At 40.2% G+C, this 18,306-nt stretch overlaps 1 protein-coding gene across 1 annotated transcript in view; it reads left to right on the top strand.

The window, feature by feature from the left end:
* The window catches only part of LOC102806817 (DNA-directed RNA polymerase III subunit RPC2-like), a 177,990-nt gene that overhangs the window by 21,443 nt on the left and 138,241 nt on the right, over positions 1-18,306 (top strand). Inside the window, exons 6-7 of the mRNA XM_085501555.1 lie at positions 8,700-8,781; positions 8,904-9,053. Of these exons, the coding sequence (XP_085357681.1) occupies positions 8,700-8,781; positions 8,904-9,053 (232 nt within the window). The remainder of the gene's footprint in view (positions 1-8,699; positions 8,782-8,903; positions 9,054-18,306) is intronic.

Below are 18,306 nucleotides of genomic sequence, written 5' to 3'. Positions count from 1 at the left end.
GTCGTCACCATAAACATAAGTTATCGGACGGTTGTTTATTGTTGTTTCTATTTCGCACAATATAGTATTCATTTCATCCAATGTGACGAATGCGCGACGAAGTACTTTCTTTAACGTGTTCTTTGTCATACCAATCATGCGTTCATAGAAACCTCCTCACCAAGGAGCGCGTTTTGGAATGAATGTCCACTGAATGTGATGGTTTGCAAGGAAGGCTTTTACTTGCGGGTCGTTGAACAGATCGTTGATTTCCTTAGCGGCGGATAAGTAGGTCGTGGCGTTGTCAGAAACGATTCATGTAGGCAGAGATCTGCGAGCCGCAAAACATCGAAAATCGCGGAGAAAACTATCGGTTGATAAGTCTTGAACCAATTCCAAGTGTATTGCTCTGGTATTAGCACACATGAAGAGACATATGTAACATTTTCTCTCGCCACCATTTTCCCGTTTAACGTATAGTTCACCAGTGAAATCAATGCCACAAATCTGAAAGGGGTCAGATTTCTGGGTGTGATAGTTAGGCAGAGGGGCGGTGATTGGTTTCATGTAAGGACGTCCGGTAACACGTTTGCATATTACACATTTCCATAGTAACGCCTTGACGGTAGCTCTAATCCTTGTAATCCAGTATGTTTGACGTAATAACGTGACAGTACTTTGTAGTCCGGAATGTAATGATCTTTCATGGCATCACGAACTAGTAAATTCTCCAATGGGCGCATTGTGTAGACGACCACTACAGCGGATGACGTGTTGTTTATCAATAAATAAACAAAGTTGTCGAATTAAAGGCGAGGCTTTGTTATTTTCAACTTGTAGGGATTCACATTCTTTTTGATAACGCGTCTTCTGTACGTATACTATCCATGTTGATTGTGCCTGCGAGATTTCGTTCACTGCTAACTCATTCAGATTTCGAGATTGTGCAGGTTTTTTGATGTTATCGACGAACCTTAAAACAAGCGCGGTAATACGATTTAATTTTTGTAAAGACTTGTATCGATTTATATCAACAATTTGACCAATGCCGGTAGTACTGACAGTGTCCAAACCAGCATTGGTTTGACCGACGACGATGTCAGTGTTGATTTTGTCAGCGTTTTCAGTAGAATCGTGAAGCTCGATCTGTTCATCAGTGGTACATGTCGGGGTTTCCTTAGTCAGAACGTTGTTATGTACGCATTTCGGGCCATGCCACCAAAGTTTAGAATTGTTGAGCTGCTCTGTAGTTAAGTGTCTCTTGTCAAGAGATCGGCGGGGTTTTGAGTTGTTGGAATGTATCGATAGTCCCTGAATGAAAACAATTTAATTTCCTCAATGCGATGTGTGACGAATGCCGGTAATTTAGCTTTGCTGTTAATCCAGCTTAATACAATTTGACTGTCCGAGAAGAGAATTTTCTCCTCAATATGAAGGCGTGCAGATAGTTGATTTTCAACAAATTTTGTAAGTCCTAACACAGCTGCCATAAGTTCCAGTCGTGGTAGGGTGTTGTCTTTCACTGGTGCAACTCGGGATTTAGCCATGACTAGATTTGCCGATTTGTTTGATGCAAGATAGACAGATGCACCATACGCTTTAGTGCTGCTGTCCACAAAGCATACGAGTTTATAAGAGTTCGTTTCCTTGGCGTTAGTGTACAGGCGTGGAACGGTGATATTAGATGCATTTCGTAAGTCTGTTTCAATTTTCGACCAAGTGTTCGTTAATTGTGTCGGCAGTTCTTTATCCCATTCAAGATTCTCATTCCATAATGCCTGTATAAATATTTTTGCTTTTACGTGAACCGGATTTAATAGTCCGAGTGGATCAAACAAACCATTCGTACGTCTAACAATTTCTTGTTTAGTTATCTTCTCGGTAGGTTGGTGTTCGTACGATTTGTAGCCGATAGTATCTGTATTTGTATTCCACTTCATACCAAGTAATGATGGGTTATTGTCATCAAGTAAAACTCCGACGTCATCGTCGTCATTCTTTGCACCACTTAGAACGTTGTCGACATATATATTGTCGCGTAGATCCCTGGCGGTGTTAGTGTCAAACATTTGTAGGTGTTTTTGAATAACAGCATTTAAAATGGCGGGGCTGGCGACTGATCCAAAAAGAACAGATGAGAAACGGAAGACAATAAAGTCACTTTCTGTGTCGGTCGGATCCGAAAGCCATAGAAACTTTGTAAATTCTCTGTCCTCTTCATGAAGAGCCACGTGTAAAAATGCTTTCTCCAAATCACTGACCAAGGCTATCGGATGCGTACGGAATCTTAGCAATATACCTGCTAAATCATTAAGTAACATGGGACCCTTATCGAGACAGTCGTTAAGACTCGGAATTTGACAAGTATTGCAGCTGCAATCATAGACAATCCTAATTGGTGTAGTGGGAGAGTCCTTTTTGACGGCATGGTGAGGAAGGTACATGTAGTGCCCTTGATTCGGATTATCGGAATCCAGTCCTTCAATAAACCCGCGGTGTTCTTGCTCCTTTATAATACGGTCGTAAACAGGAAGTAAATCGGATGGAAGTTTACGTACCATATGACGTGTTCGTTTTTCAACGATCCGCCTATTTGTTGGTAATACCGGGTGATTTTCTTTCCAAGGAAGTCGGGCAAAGTATTGTTTGTCGCGTTTTTCAATATTCTGTTCGCAAAACGCTTCGAATTCGTCTGCCTTGTCATCAGTAGAGTCCGTGTTGGCAGGTTCACGAATGCCAATGGTGTCAGAGTTTAGTTACGGGGTCGTCAGTACGTGAATATGCGTTCACGTGAAAGCTGGTGACGTCAGTTGGGAATGACGCATCACGTGACGTTGGTCCAGAGAGTAGGTAACCCAAACGAGATGAAACAGCGATCGGCCCGTTGCCTTTGATGGTTTTGTTGCCCACGAATGACCAATAATGATCGGCACCAATCAAAAGAGATATGTTCAAATCTTTATGGTTTACAGCAGGATGCGCTAGCTGGAGTCCTTTGATGTGCGGTAAATTCAGTACAGCTGGGCAAATATGATTGTTAATTGGATTGCAGATTTCAGGAACAATTAACGTAGATATTGATATATCAGGCCCCGATGTTGTTTTTACCGTCAACGTTACGTAATTAAGCCTTTGCGGCGCGGATTTCTTATTGCCAAAGGTGGAGATTTGGACCGATGTTTGTCCGTCTGGCGTCAGGTGTAAATGTTTGGCTAATTTCTCGGAGATAAATGATCTTGTAGCTCCTTCGTCAAATAGGATTGTTGCGTCGGCCAATGCTTTATCCGAGTAGACTTGAGTAATCGCCGTTTTGAGAAGTACGTTGCCGCTAGTTGATTGAAGGTCGGTTGACACAGAATTAGCGTGGATTTTCTGGCTGTTGGTATTGCTTGAAGTGTCTGGTTTCGATAGTTTTGGCGATTGTTTGAACGCATGATGAATCGTTGTGTGGTGTTTGCTGTCACATTTCCGACATTTAAAGACTGATTGACAAGATTGCGAAGAGTGTCCTTTGCTTAAACAATTAAAACATAGTCCTTTCTTTTTGATGCGTTGCATATGGTCGGTTACGTTTGTGCAATCGAAGGGACGATGTGAATTACTGCAGAAAACACAGTTTAGTTTGCGAGTTTTTATGTTGGTTAGAAGTGCTTGAGCAGAGAACTGTGCATTATGCATAGGCGATTCGTTGTAGGCGAAAGACGATACGGAATTGTTAGAGATTTCGCCAGCCTCCATTGCTTCGATCTCCTTACACACAGATTCATGTAGATCTTTAAATGACCAATCGTCGGTTCCATGGTCGCGAGTGATGATTCGACGGAAATTTCCTGGAAGTTTTTCTAGGATGATAGGTATGAGGAAATCTCCGTACGAGTATTCGCTCTTTCCAAGCGCTTCCAAGCCTCTTCTGTAACTCTCCATGTTGTCGTAGAAAAACTTTAGTGAGGATAAGTCATTAGACGGTTTTGGCAATTCCCAAAGTGCTTTCATATATGCATTTCGTATTTTATGTTTCAGTCCGTAACGTTGTTTTAGTAATTCTAAGGCGTGTTTGTAGTTCTCGTTTGTCAGTTGTAATCCCTCGATTACTTTAGCCGCTTCTCCCTTTACATGTGCTCGTAGGTATTGAAACTTATTTACCTCATCCAGCATGTCGTCCTTGTCTATAGCCGCTTCAAACGTGTCAATAAAACTTTGCCAAGAAAGAATATCACCTGAAAATTCTTCGAGATCTAGTTTAGGTGGATTTACAGTTCGTCGTCTGGACGCTGAGTTGTTACTTGTGAACGACGTGCTTGACATTTCAGATGATGTCTGTGTTGTTGGCGTTGTTGGTGTATTGGCACGTTGGATGAAGTTCCTTATCTCCACGATTCTTTCTTTGATATCAATGACGTAGTTGTCTGCATCAAGAAATAGATTGTCGAACTCTGTTTCGTCGGCTCTTTTGAGAATTTCTTCATCCAGTGCTCTGATCTGCTCCAATCTTGATGTAATATCTTCATGCATTGCGATGAGAACGTCTTTTTCATGTTGCGTCAATGGGTCATCTTTGGACATAATGTCAGTGGCTTTTTGTAACTGTCTCGTCATTTGAGCACGGTGTCCTCTTCTACTTGCAGAATGTTTAACTCGTTCTGCCATGTTTCTATGCGTTGTAGAATTTCCTCCAAAGTGCGTTGATCCTGGTCTCGGCACCAAAAATGTAGAATGTAGGGAAAGGTTCGGGTCGTGGAGTAGGGGAGACTAAGACAAGGTGTGTCTAGTTAGAACACAAAGTAGCAACTGATTTAATCGTTGAAACTAAGCATCTATATACTGTTACATGTCAATATTTGTGCAAACAGAAATTGTAGGGTAGCAGGATGTTGCATAATACTTAAGTCGTAAAGATTACCGTACATATGGTTAGCCATTCGTTCTTCTTATCTACATGTATGCTGTCAAAGACATAACTCATTTTCCGACACTCCGGGCGGGCCGGTTGAGCAGATAGATAATCGAAAGTAATAGTTAAACGAATAAGGTTATAAACAGAAATATAAAAATATATTGATACAATGTGAAATAACGAAAAATGTGACGTGGGGAGAACACTCTAATTAAACAAATAGCACAACTTGAACAAATTACAATTCGAATATTACGTACAATTACGAATATTAAAAACACAATACTATAAAACATGAACATGATACAAGTCTATGATTACATATCAGGTTATTCTACAATGAAATTTGGATTTGCGGTTGAAACACAATCTGTATCTTTTCACAAATGCATTACGTGCATCATGTCCGACAACGGTTTCACAGACGTGTGTAGAGTGGAGCCCTTTGCAGTGGGCACACTTGAAGGATCTTGTGGGTTTAGCGACCGTAGATCTCGAAGATTTGTGTCCAACATGAAAGGATGTTATAGAGGGTAGACACTTTTCACTGGGGAAATTATCATTGAAGTACTCTATGGGGATACCTGCTTGTCTGGCTTGAATTTTCTTATGGGCCGCTTCCTTTAACTCGTGTAGTGACCACGCTGTGTTACCATGCTCGCGGGAAATCTGGGTTTTGACGTTTGCCGATAATTTATCAAAAATGATTGGCACAAGTAAATCACCATACGAATCCTTACTTTCACCGATGTGAGTTTGGAGATTGTCATAAGAGTTCGGCATGTTGGATAACATATTATCTGGCGGCGGTAGTTCCAAAAATGCCTTCGTGTAGCTTGAACTAATTTTGTGTTGCTGACCATACCGTTGTTTCAAAGTGGCTAGCGCTTCTGGATAGTTGGCATTGGTTAACTGGAGGCCCTCGATCATTCACGCTGCTTCACCGCCTAGTTGAGCAGTCAAGTATTGGAATTTCTGGACCTTTTCCAGCTTAGGGTCTCTATCTAGTGATGATGTGAATGTGTCAAGAAACGTAGTATATTTTGGAATGTTACCTTCGAATTTCGGCAAATACGATTTGGGCTGACCATTCGTCTTGTTGTAGACGATGTCAAGAAGGTATCATGCGTTGAGTCTGCTTTAGGTATCGATCTCTGCTGAGTGTTTCTCTCTATGAAGTTTTCGTAACGTACCACATGTTCGTTGATAATTATAGCATAATCATCCGCTTCTTCAAAGTACCGTGCGTATTCGTCTTCGTCTTCAATTTCGTCAAGTATTATTTCGTCGCATTCCTGGATGGTTTCTATGAGTTTCTTGATGTCTCTAATTGTTGTCACCATTACGTTTTTGTCTGATGCAAGGAGTTTTTTCTTTTCTCGTAATCTCTTCAGCCTTGTTGAGTTGCTTGGTCATTTGTTCTGTCTTGTCCTTCTGTTTCTTGTAAGCCCTTTGGCTTACTGTCTGTTGAGTTGCACGATCGGTAGGCATGTCGAAGGTGTCTTAGTCTTGACTGGGGACTCACGATCCTGGTGTCGGCACCAAATGTGCGCATGGGCACGTGAGTTGAGTCAGTTGCGCGTAGAAACCCGGAATAGAGAGATCGAGAAGACAAGTTCACCGTGCGGTAACAATAACTCAACAGTTTATTCGCTTCATTCGATTACATGCAAGTTACAATGAAACAACAAACAAACTACTAATAGTAACACCGGGATGTAATAGGTTGAAATAAGTGTGGGTGTGGCAACAGCAGTGGGTGTCTAATTAGGTCAGACTAACAGTCTCCACAGTGTGTCATAGACACAATAGTCAGTCAAAAGTCCTGGTTACCCTGAGTCAGTGTGCCATGGACCCAGTCACAATCAAACCAAAGCCACTGTACCCTTTGTGAGTGTGTCATTGACACCATAATCGGCCAAAAGCCAATGTACCCTGTGTGAGTGTTCCATTGACACAATAGTCGGCCTAAAGCCATTGTACCCTGTGTGTGTGTCATTGACACAATAGTCGACTGAAAGACACTGTATTATGTGTGAGTGTGTCATAGACACAATAATCAGTCAAAAGTCCTGGTTACCCTGAGTCAGTGTGCCATGGACCCAGTCACAATCAAACCAAAGCCACTGTACCCTGTGTGAGTGTTCTATTGACACTATAATCGGCCTAAAGCCACTGTACCCTGTGTGAGTGTTCTATTGACACTATAGTCGGCCTAAAGCCACTGTACCCTGTGTGAGTGTTCTATTGACACTATAGTCGGCCTAAAGCCACTGTACCCTGTGTGAGTGTTCTATTGACACAATAGTCGGCCCAAAGCCACTGTACCCTGTGTGAGTGTTCTATTGACACAATAGTCAGCCCAAAGCCACTGTACCCTGTGTGAGTGTGTCATAGACACAATAGTCGACTGAAAGACACTGTATTATGTGTGAGTGTGTCATAGACACAATAATCAGTCAAAAGTCCCGGTTACCCTGAGTCAGTGTGCCATGGACCCAGTCACAATCAGACCAAAGCCACTGTACCCTGTGTGAGTGTTCTATTGACACCACAGTCGACCCAAAGCCACTGTACCATGTGTGTGAGTGTCATTGACACAATAGTCAGTCAAAAGTCCTGGTTACCCTGGTTCAGTGTGCCATGGACCCAGTCACAATCAGACCAAGGCCACTTTACCCTTTGTGAGTGTGTAATAGTCAGTCAAAGCCTAGGTGAACTAATAATAGATGTGTCTTTGAGTGAAGCTTGGTTATGGTTTAAGATGTGTTCTGACTTTGATTGTTATAATGGTATGTAGTCCCAAGCGTGGAATATGAATTCTAATATTTAGTACTTGCACTTACATTTTGGAATTAAGTAGACACCCTATTTTACTGACTAGTATAAAACAAATGACAAAATATTGGCTAAAAATAAAAACAAAGAATGAAAACACGCTAGTCCATGAAGCACACAGACTTGGCATAGAGATGGATGGTAAAGGTATACCTAATTGGGTATCAAATCTGGTATCAAAAATATTCTGCACTATGTTGAAATTGATAAGGCATGGGAAAATAATGATCCAAATTATAACGCCAATCTAATCAACACAATTTGCATTAAACTCAAAACAGTATTTGAAAACAAGAGTCGAGAACAAATGCATGATGATAATAAAAACAAAAACCAAAAGAATAAGCTGCGCACATATAGACTGCTAAAGAAAAATTGCCAGTATGAAAATTATCTAACAACAGTAACAAATGCAAAACATAGAGCAGCATTAACAAAATTGAGAATTAGTGCCCATAATTTAGAAATAGAGAAAGGACGATACAAAAAAATTTCTTGCAGTGGAAAGTGCACTGCTTGTGACCAAAATGAGATTGAAGACGAAAAGCATTTCTTACTTGAATGCAAGCTTTATGAAAATAGAGAATTGAAATGTTGAATGAAAATAAATTTAATTAATACATTGCAACAACACAAATACTAATAAATTGATTACAATGCAAACAAGCAATAACAGACAAAAAATAACAAAACTAGCAAGCTACATGTACATCTATAATTGTTTCAGTGTCAGAGAAAATCATTTCAAAAAACTACCAGCTGCCCCTAAATAAATAAACTTTTTTTTATTCTTTTCTATTTTTGCTCTTCCATTTTGTTACTTCCTCAGTTTTTCATCTTTATTGTAATTTTCTTTTTCCTGAGTCAATATCCGAATAAGAACACAATTATGCAATAAAGATTATTATTATTATTATTTCATAAAAAACATTTAGAAAGACATCCAATACCACAGAAAATAAATAATTACATTTCTTTTTATTCTCAGTTCAACTCATGAAAGAAAAAGTAGAACCAATGTTATAATGAAAAAAGGAAGATACTATTTGAAGCATAATACAGTATCAGAGGTAAGAATCAGTCTGACATAATGGTGTTATTTGTGCAATGCAGCATTCTTCCTCTGTTTTAACAACATTTAGCAAGCTATGTAAAGCTTAGTAATACAGTAATTTGTTTTTTCATTTTCTAGGATATTCCTATTGCAATAATGTTTAAAGCAATGGGTATCGAGTGTGATCAAGAGATTGTTCAAATGATTGGGACAGAAGACCAGATATTGTCTGCCATAGCTCCAAGTCTTGAAGAGTGCCACAAAGCACAGATATTCACTCAGACACAGGTACATGTATATGTATATAAACACAAATTATGTCTTGAAGAGTGTCAGTTTATAGTTGCAGACAAGAAATTCTTTCTCAGGTGCAACAACACAGCAACTATTATCTACTTCTATCTATTGTGAACCCCCCCCCCCCCCCCCCTAGGCCTAAATGTTTCTATACAGTAGAGGGTGGCCTAAATGTTTCTATACAGTAGAGGATGATCTAAATGTTTATATACAGTAGAGGGTGGCCTAAGTGTCTCTATACAGTAGAGGGTGGTCTAAATGTCTCTATACAGTAGAGGGTGGCCTAAATGTCTCTATACAGTTAGAGGATTGTCTAAATGTCTATATACAGTAGAGGGTGGCCTAAGTGTCTCTATACAGTAGAGGGTGGCCTAAATGTCTCTATACAGTAGAGGATGGCCTAAATGTTTCTATACAGTAGAGGATTGTCTAAATGTCTATATACAGTAGAGGGTGGCCTAAGTGTCTCTATACAGTAGAGGGTGGCCTAAATGTCTCTATACAGTAGAGGATGGCCTAAATGTCTCTATACAGTAGAAGATGGTCTAAATGTCTCTATACAGTAGAGGGTGGCCTAAATGTCTCTATGCAGTAGAGGATGGTCTAAATGTCTCTATACAGTAGAAGGTGGCCTAAATGTCTATATACAGTAGAGGGTGGCCTAAGTGTCTCTATACAGTAGAGGGTGGCCTAAGTGTCTCTATACAGTAGAGGGTGGCATAATGTCTCTATACAGTAGAGGATGGCCTAAATGTCTCTATACAGTAGAGGATGGCCTAAATGTTTCTATACAGTAGAGGATTGTCTAAATGTCTATATACAGCAGAGGGTGGCCTAAGTGTCTCTATACAGTAGAGGGTGGCCTAAATGTCTCTATACAGTAGAGGATGGCCTAAATGTCTCTATACAGTAGAGGATGGTCTAAATGTCTCTATACAGTAGAAGGTGGCCTAAATGTCTCTATGCAGTAGAGGATGGTCTAAATGTCTCTATACAGTAGAAGGTGGCCTAAATGTCTCTATACAGTAGAGGATGGTCTAAATGTCTCTATACAGTAGAAGGTGGTCTAAATGTCTCTATGCAGTAGAGGGTGGTTTAAATGTCTCTTATACAGTAGAGGATGGTCTAAATGTCTCTATACAGTAGAGGATGGCCTAAATGTTTCTATACAGTAGAGGATTGTCTAAATGTCTATATACAGTAGAGGGTGGTCTAAGTGTCACTATACAGTAGAGGGTGGCCTAAATGTCTCTATACAGTAGAGGATGGCCGAAATGTCTCTATACAGTAGAGGATGGTCTAAATGTCTCTATACAGTAGAAGGTGGCCTAAATGTCTATGCAGTAGAGGATGGTCTAAATGTCTATACAGTAGAGGGTGGCCTAAATGTCTCTATACAGTAGAGGGTGGCCTAAATGTCTCTATATAGTAGAGGGTGGCCTAAATGTCTCTATACAGTAGAGGATGGTCTAAATGTCTCTATACAGTAGAAGGTGGCCTAAATGTCTCTATGCAGTAGAGGATGGTCTAAATGTCTCTATACAGTAGAGGGTGGCCTAAATGTCTCTATACAGTAGAGGGTGGCCTAAATGTCTCTATACAGTAGAGGGTGGCCTAAATGTCTCTATATAGTAGAGGGTGGCCTAAATGTCTCTATACAGTAAAGGATGGTCTAAATGTCTCTATACAGTAGAAGGTGGCCTAAATGTCTCTATGCAGTAGAGGATGGTCTAAATGTCTCTATACAGTAGAGGGTGGCCTAAATGTCTCTATACAGTAGAGGGTGGCCTAAATGTCTCTATACAGTAGAGGGTGGCCTAAATGTCTCTATACAGTAGAGGGTGGCCTAAATGTCTCTATATAGTAGAGGGTGGCCTAAATGTTTCTATACAGTAGAGGTTGGCCTAAATGTCTCTATACAGTAGAGGATGGCCTAAATGTCTCTATACAGTAGAGGATGGCCTAAATGTCTCTATACAGTAGAGGATGGTCTAAATGTCTCTATACAGTAGAGGGTGGTCTAAATGTCTCTATACAGTAGAGGATTGTCTAAATGTCTATATACAGTAGAGGGTGGCCTAAGTGTCTCTATACAGTAGAGGGTGGCCTAAATGTCTCTATGCAGTAGAGGATGGCCTAAATGTCTCTATACAGTAGAGGATGGTCTAAATGTCTCTATACAGTAGAGGGTGGCCTAAATGTCTCTATACAGTAGAGGGTGGCCTAAATGTCTTTATACAGTAGAGGGTGGCCTAAATGTCTCTATATTGTAGAGGATGGCCTAAATGTCTCTATACAGTGGAGAATGGTCTAAATGTCTCTATACAGCAGAGGATGGTCTAAATGTCTCTATACAGTAGAGGATGGTCTAAATGGGTCTATACAGTAGAGGTTGACCTAAATGTCTCTATACAGTAGAGGGTGGTCTAAATGTCTCTATACAGTGGAGAATGGTCTAAATGTCTCTATACAGTAGAGGATGGACTAAATGTCTCTATACTGTAGAGGATGGTCTAAATGGGTCTATACAGTAGAGGTTGGCCTAAATGTCTCTATACAGTAGAGGGTGGTCTAAATGTCTCTATACAGTAGAAGGTGGCCTAAATGTCTCTATGCAGTAGAGGATGGTATAAATGTCTCTATACAGTAGAAGGTGGCCTAAATGTCTCTATGCAGTAGAGGATGGTCTAAATGTCTATATACAGTAGAAGGTGGTCTAAATGTCTCTATACTGTAGAGGATGGTCTAAATGTCTCTATACAGTAGAAGGTGGCCTAAATGTCTCTATGCAGTAGAGGGTGGTCTAAATGTCTCTTATACAGTAGAGGATGGTCTAAATGTCTCTATACAGTAGAGGATTGTCTAAATGTCTCTATACAGTAGAGGGTGGCCTAAGTGTCTCCATACAGTAGAGGGTTTCCTAAATGTCTCTATACAGTAGAGGATGGCCTAAATGTCTCTATACAGTAGAGGATGGTCTAAATGTCTCTATACAGTAGAAGGTGGCCTAAATGTCTCTGCAGTAGAGGATGGTCTAAATGTCTCTATACAGTAGAAGGTGGTCTGAATGTCTCTATATAATAGAGGGTGGTCTATATGTCTCTACAGTGGTGGATGGCCTAAATGTGTTGATACAGTAGAGGATGGCCTAAATGTCTCTATACAGTAGAGGATGGTCTAAATGTCTCTATACAGTATTGGATGGTCTAAATGTCTCCATACAGTAGAGGATGGCCTAAATGTCTCTATACAGTAGAGGATGGTCTAAATGTCTCTATACAGTAGAGGATGGTCTAAATGTCTCTATACAGTAGAGGATGGTCTAAATGTCTTCATACAGTAGAGGATGGCCTAAATGTCTCTATACAGTAGAGGGTGGTCTAAATGTCTCTATACAGTGGAGGGTGGTCTAAATGTTTCTATACAGTAGAGGATGGCTTAAATGTCTCTATACAGTAGAGGGTCGTCTAAATGCCTCCATACAGTAGAGGATGGCCTAAATGTCTCTGTAAAGTAGAGGATGGCCTAAATGTCTCTATACAGTAGAGGGTGGTCTAAATGTCTCTATACAGTGGAGGGTGGTCTAAATGTTTCTATACAGTAGAGGATGGTCTAAATGTTTCTATACAGTAGAGGGTGGTCTAAATATCTCTATACAGTGGAGAATGGCCTAAATGTCTCTATACAGTAGAGGATGGCCAAAATGTCTCTATACAGTAGAGGATGGCCTAAATGTCTCTATACAGTAGAGGGTGGTCTAAATGTTTCTATAGAGTAGAGGGTGATCTATATGTCTCTATACAGTGGAGGATGGCCTAAATATCTCTTATACAGTAGAGGATGGCCTAAATGTCTCTATACAGTAAAGGATGGTCTAAATGTCTCTATACAGTAGAGGGTGGTCTAAATGTTTCTATACAGTAGAGGGTGGCCTAAATGTCTCTATATAGTAGAGGGTGATCTAAATGCCTCCATACAGTAGAGGATGGCCTAAATGTCTCTATACAGTAGAGGGTGGTCTAAATATCTCTATACAGTAGATGGCCTAAATGTCTCTATACAGTAGAGGATGGTCTAAATGTCTCTATACAGTAGCGGATGGTCTAAATGTCTCTATACAGTAGAGGATGGTCTAAATGTCTCTATACAGTAGAGGATGGCCTAAATGTCTATACAGTAGAGGGTGGTCTAAATGTCTCTACAGTAGAGGATGGCCTAAAAGTCTCTACAGTAGAGGGTGGTCTAAATGTCTCTATACAGTAGAGGATGGTCTAAATGTCTCTATACAGTAGAGGATGGTCTAAATGTCTCTATACAGTAGAAGGTGGCCTAAATGTCTCTATGCAGTAGAGGATGGCCTAAATGTCTCTATACAGTAGAGGATGGTCTAAATGTCTCTATACAGTAGAAGGTGGCCTAAATGTCTCTATACAGTAGAGGATGGTCTAAATGTCTCTATACAGTAGAAGGTGGCCTAAATGTCTCTATGCAGTAGAGGATGGCCTAAATGTCTCTATACAGTAGAGGATGGTCTAAATGTCTCTATACAGTAGAGGGTGGCCTAAATGTCTCTATACAGTAGAGGGTGGCCTAAATGTCTTTATACAGTAGAGGGTGGCCTAAATGTCTCTATATTGTAGAGGATGGCCTAAATGTCTCTATACAGTGGAGAATGGTCTAAATGTCTCTATACAGCAGAGGATGGTCTAAATGTCTCTATACAGTAGAGGATGGTCTAAATGGGTCTATACAGTAGAGGTTGACCTAAATGTCTCTATACAGTAGAGGGTGGTCTAAATGTCTCTATACAGTGGAGAATGGTCTAAATGTCTCTATACAGTAGAGGATGGACTAAATGTCTCTATACTGTAGAGGATGGTCTAAATGGGTCTATAAAGTAGAGGTTGGCCTAAATGTCTCTATACAGTAGAAGGTGGCCTAAATGTCTCTATGCAGTAGAGGATGGTATAAATGTCTCTATACAGTAGAAGGTGGCCTAAATGTCTCTATGCAGTAGAGGATGGTCTAAATGTCTATATACAGTAGAAGGTGGTCTAAATGTCTCTATACTGTAGAGGATGGTCTAAATGTCTCTATACAGTAGAAGGTGGCCTAAATGTCTCTATGCAGTAGAGGGTGGTCTAAATGTCTCTTATACAGTAGAGGATGGTCTAAATGTCTCTATACAGTAGAGGATTGTCTAAATGTCTCTATACAGTAGAGGGTGGCCTAAGTGTCTCCATACAGTAGAGGGTTTCCTAAATGTCTCTATACAGTAGAGGATGGCCTAAATGTCTCTATACAGTAGAGGATGGTCTAAATGTCTCTATACAGTATTGGATGGTCTAAATGTCTCCATACAGTAGAGGATGGCCTAAATGTCTATACAGTAGAGGATGGTCTAAATGTCTCTATACAGTAGAGGATGGTCTAAATGTCTCTATACAGTAGAGGATGGTCTAAATGTCTTCATACAGTAGAGGATGGCCTAAATGTCTCTATACAGTAGAGGGTGGTCTAAATGTCTCTATACAGTGGAGGGTGGTCTAAATGTTTCTATACAGTAGAGGATGGCTTAAATGTCTCTGTAAAGTAGAGGATGCCCTAAATGTCTCTATACAGTAGAGGGTGGTCTAAATGTCTCTATACAGTGGAGGGTGGTCTAAATGTTTCTATACAGTAGAGGATGGTCTAAATGTTTCTATACAGTAGAGGGTGGTCTAAATATCTCTATACAGTGGAGAATGGCCTAAATGTCTCTATACAGTAGAGGATGGCCAAAATGTCTCTATACAGTAGAGGATGGCCTAAATGTCTCTATACAGTAGAGGGTGGTCTAAATGTTTCTATAGAGTAGAGGGTGATCTATATGTCTCTATACAGTGGAGGATGGCCTAAATATCTCTTATACAGTAGAGGATGGCCTAAATGTCTCTATACAGTAAAGGATGGTCTAAATGTCTCTATACAGTAGAGGGTGGTCTAAATGTTTCTATACAGTAGAGGGTGGCCTAAATGTCTCTATATAGTAGAGGGTGATCTAAATGCCTCCATACAGTAGAGGATGGCCTAAATGTCTCTATACAGTAGAGGGTGGTCTAAATATCTCTATACAGTAGAAGATGGCCTAAATGTCTCTATACAGTAGAGGATGGTCTAAATGTCTCTATACAGTAGAGGATGGTCTAAATGTCTCTATACAGTAGAGGGTGGTCTAAATGTCTCTATACAGTAGAGGATGGCCTAAATGTCTATACAGTAGAGGGTGGTCTAAATGTCTCTACAGTAGAGGATGGCCTAAAAGTCTCTACAGTAGAGGGTGGTCTAAATGTCTCTATACAGTAGAAGGTGGTCTAAATGTCTCTATACAGTAGAGGATGGTCTAAATGTCTCTATACAGTAGAAGGTGGCCTAAATGTCTCTATGCAGTAGAGGGTGGTCTAAATGTCTCTTATACAGTAGAGGATGGTCTAAATGTCTCTATACAGTAGAAGGTGGCCTAAATGTTTTCTTACAGTAGAGGATTGTCTAAATGTCTATATATAGTAGAGGGTGGCCTAAGTGTCTCTATACAGTAGAGGGTGGCCTAAATGTCTCTATACAGTAGAGGATGGCCTAAAAGTCTCTATACAGTCGAGGATGGCCTAAATGTCTCTATGCAGTAGAGGATGGTCTAAATGTCTCTATACAGTAGAAGGTGGCCTAAATGTCTCTATGCGGTAGAGGATGGTCTAAATGTCTCTATATAGTAGAGGGTAGCCTAAATGTCTCTATATAGTAGAGGGTAGCCTAAATGTCTCTATACAGTAGAGGGTGGCCTAAATGTCTCTATATAGTAGAGGATGGCCTAAATGTCTCTATACAGTAGAGGGTGGCCTAAATGTCTCTATACAGTAGAGGGTGGCCTAAATGTCTTTATACAGTAGAGGATGGTCTAAATGTCTCTATATAGTAGAGGGTAGCCTAAATGTCTCTATATAGTAGAGGGTAGCCTAAATGTCTCTATACAGTAGAGAGTGGCCTAAATGTCTCTATATAGTAGAGGATGGCCTAAATGTCTCTATACAGTAGAGGGTGGCCTAAATGTCTCTATACAGTAGAGGGTGGCCTAAATGTCTTTATAAAGTAGAGGGTGGCCTAAATGTCTCTATACAGTAGAGGGTGGCCTAAATGTCTCTATACAGTAGAAGGTGGCCTAAATGTCTCTATACAGTAGAGGGTGGCCTAAATGTTTCTACACAGTAGAGGGTGGCCTAAATGTCTCTATACAGTAGAGGGTGGTCTAAATGTCTCTATATAGTAGAGGGTAGCCTAAATGTCTCTATATAGTAGAGGGTAGCCTAAATGTCTCTATACAGTAGAGGGTGGCCTAAATGTCTCTATATAGTAGAGGATGGCCTAAATGTCTCTATACAGTAGAGGGTGGCCTAAATGTCTCTATACAGTAGAGGGTGGCCTAAATGTCTTTATACAGTAGAGGGTGGCCTAAATGTCTCTATACAGTAGAGGGTGGCCTAAATGTCTCTATACAGTAGAGGGTGGCCTAAATGTCTCTATACAGTAGAGGGTGGCCTAAATGTTTCTACACAGTAGAGGGTGGCCTAAATGTCTCTATACAGTAGAGGGTGGTCTAAATGTCTCTATACAGTAGAGGGTGGCCTAAATGTCTCTATACAGTAGAGGGTGGCCTAAATGTCTCTATACAGTAGAGGGTGGCCTAAATGTCTCTATACAGTAGAGGGTGGCCTAAATGTCTCTATACAGTAGAGGGTGGCCTAAATGTCTCTTATTTAGTAGAGGATGGCCTAAATGTCTCTATACAGGAGAGGGTGGCCTAAATGTCTCTATACAGTAGAGGGTGGCCTAAATGTTTCTATACAATAGAGGGTGGTCTAAATGTTTTTATACAGTAGAGGGTGGTCTAAATGTCTCTATACAGTACAGGTTCGCCTAAATGTCTCTATACAGTAGAGGGTGGTCTAAATGTCTATACAGTAGAAGGTGGTCTGAATGTCTCTATATAATAGAGGGTGGTCTATAGATAGATAGATAGATAGAATTTTTTATTTGGAACGTACCAATGAAAACTTGAGTAAAGTCCAAAAATAACAATAACAAAACAAAACATTCAGAACAACAAAAACTTTCAGTATTAATACATATCAAGAATATAGAAAATAAATTTTGCAAAAATGCTAAGAATGAAAAAATCATTACTTGAAACAATAATAGGAAATAATAATATGGTCTATATGTCTCTCTACAGTGGAGGATGACCTAAATGTGTTGATGCAGTAGAGGATGGCCTAAATGTCTCTATACAGTAGAGGATGGTCTGTATGTTTCTATACAGTAGAGGATGGCCTAAATGTCTCTATACAGTAGAAGATGGCCTAAATATCTCAATACAGTAGAGGATGGCCTAAATGCCTCTATACAGTAGAGGGTGGTCTAAATGTTTCTATACAGTAGAGGATGGTCTAAATGTTTCTATACAGTAGAGGGTGGTCTAAATGTCTCTATACAATGGAGAATGGCCTAAATGTCTCTATACAGTAGAGGGTGGCCTAAATGCCTCTACACAGTAGAGGGTGGTCTAAATGTTTCTATACTGGAAAGGATGGTCTAAATGTTTCTATACAGTAGAGGATGGTCTAAATGTTTCTATACAGTAGAGGATGGTTTAAATGTTTCTATACAGTAGAGGATAGTTTAAATGTTTCTATACAGTAGAGGGTGGTATAAATGTCTCTATACAGTGGAGAATGGCCTGAATGTCTCGATACAGTAGAGGGTGGTCTAAATGTCTCTATACAGTAGAGGGTGGTCTAAATGTTTCTATACAGTAGAGGGTGGTCTAAATGTCTCTATACAGTGGAGAAAGGTCTAAATGTCTCTATACAGTAGAGGGTGGTCTAAATGCCTCTATACAGTAGAGGGTGGTCTAAATGTTTCTATACAGTAGAGGATGGTCTAAATGTTTCTATGCAGTAGAGGATGGTCTAAATGTCTCTATACAGTAGAGGGTGGTCTAAATGTCTCTATACAGTAGAGGGTTGTCTATATGTCTGTCTACAGTGGAGGATGGCCTAAATGTCTCTTATACAGTAGAGGATGGTCTAAATGTTTCTATACAGTAGAGGATGGTCTAAATGTCTCTATACAGTTAGAGGATGGCCTTAATGTCTCTATACAGTAGAGGATGGCTTAAATGTCTCTATACAGTTGAGGATGGCCTAAATGT

This window comes from Saccoglossus kowalevskii, chromosome 7 (genome assembly GCF_978046115.1).
Source record: "Saccoglossus kowalevskii chromosome 7, keSacKowa6.1, whole genome shotgun sequence".
Lineage (NCBI taxonomy): Eukaryota > Metazoa > Hemichordata > Enteropneusta > Harrimaniidae > Saccoglossus > Saccoglossus kowalevskii.
Note: the sequence above shows the minus strand (reverse complement) of the source record. Positions and strands in the feature narration are given on the sequence as shown.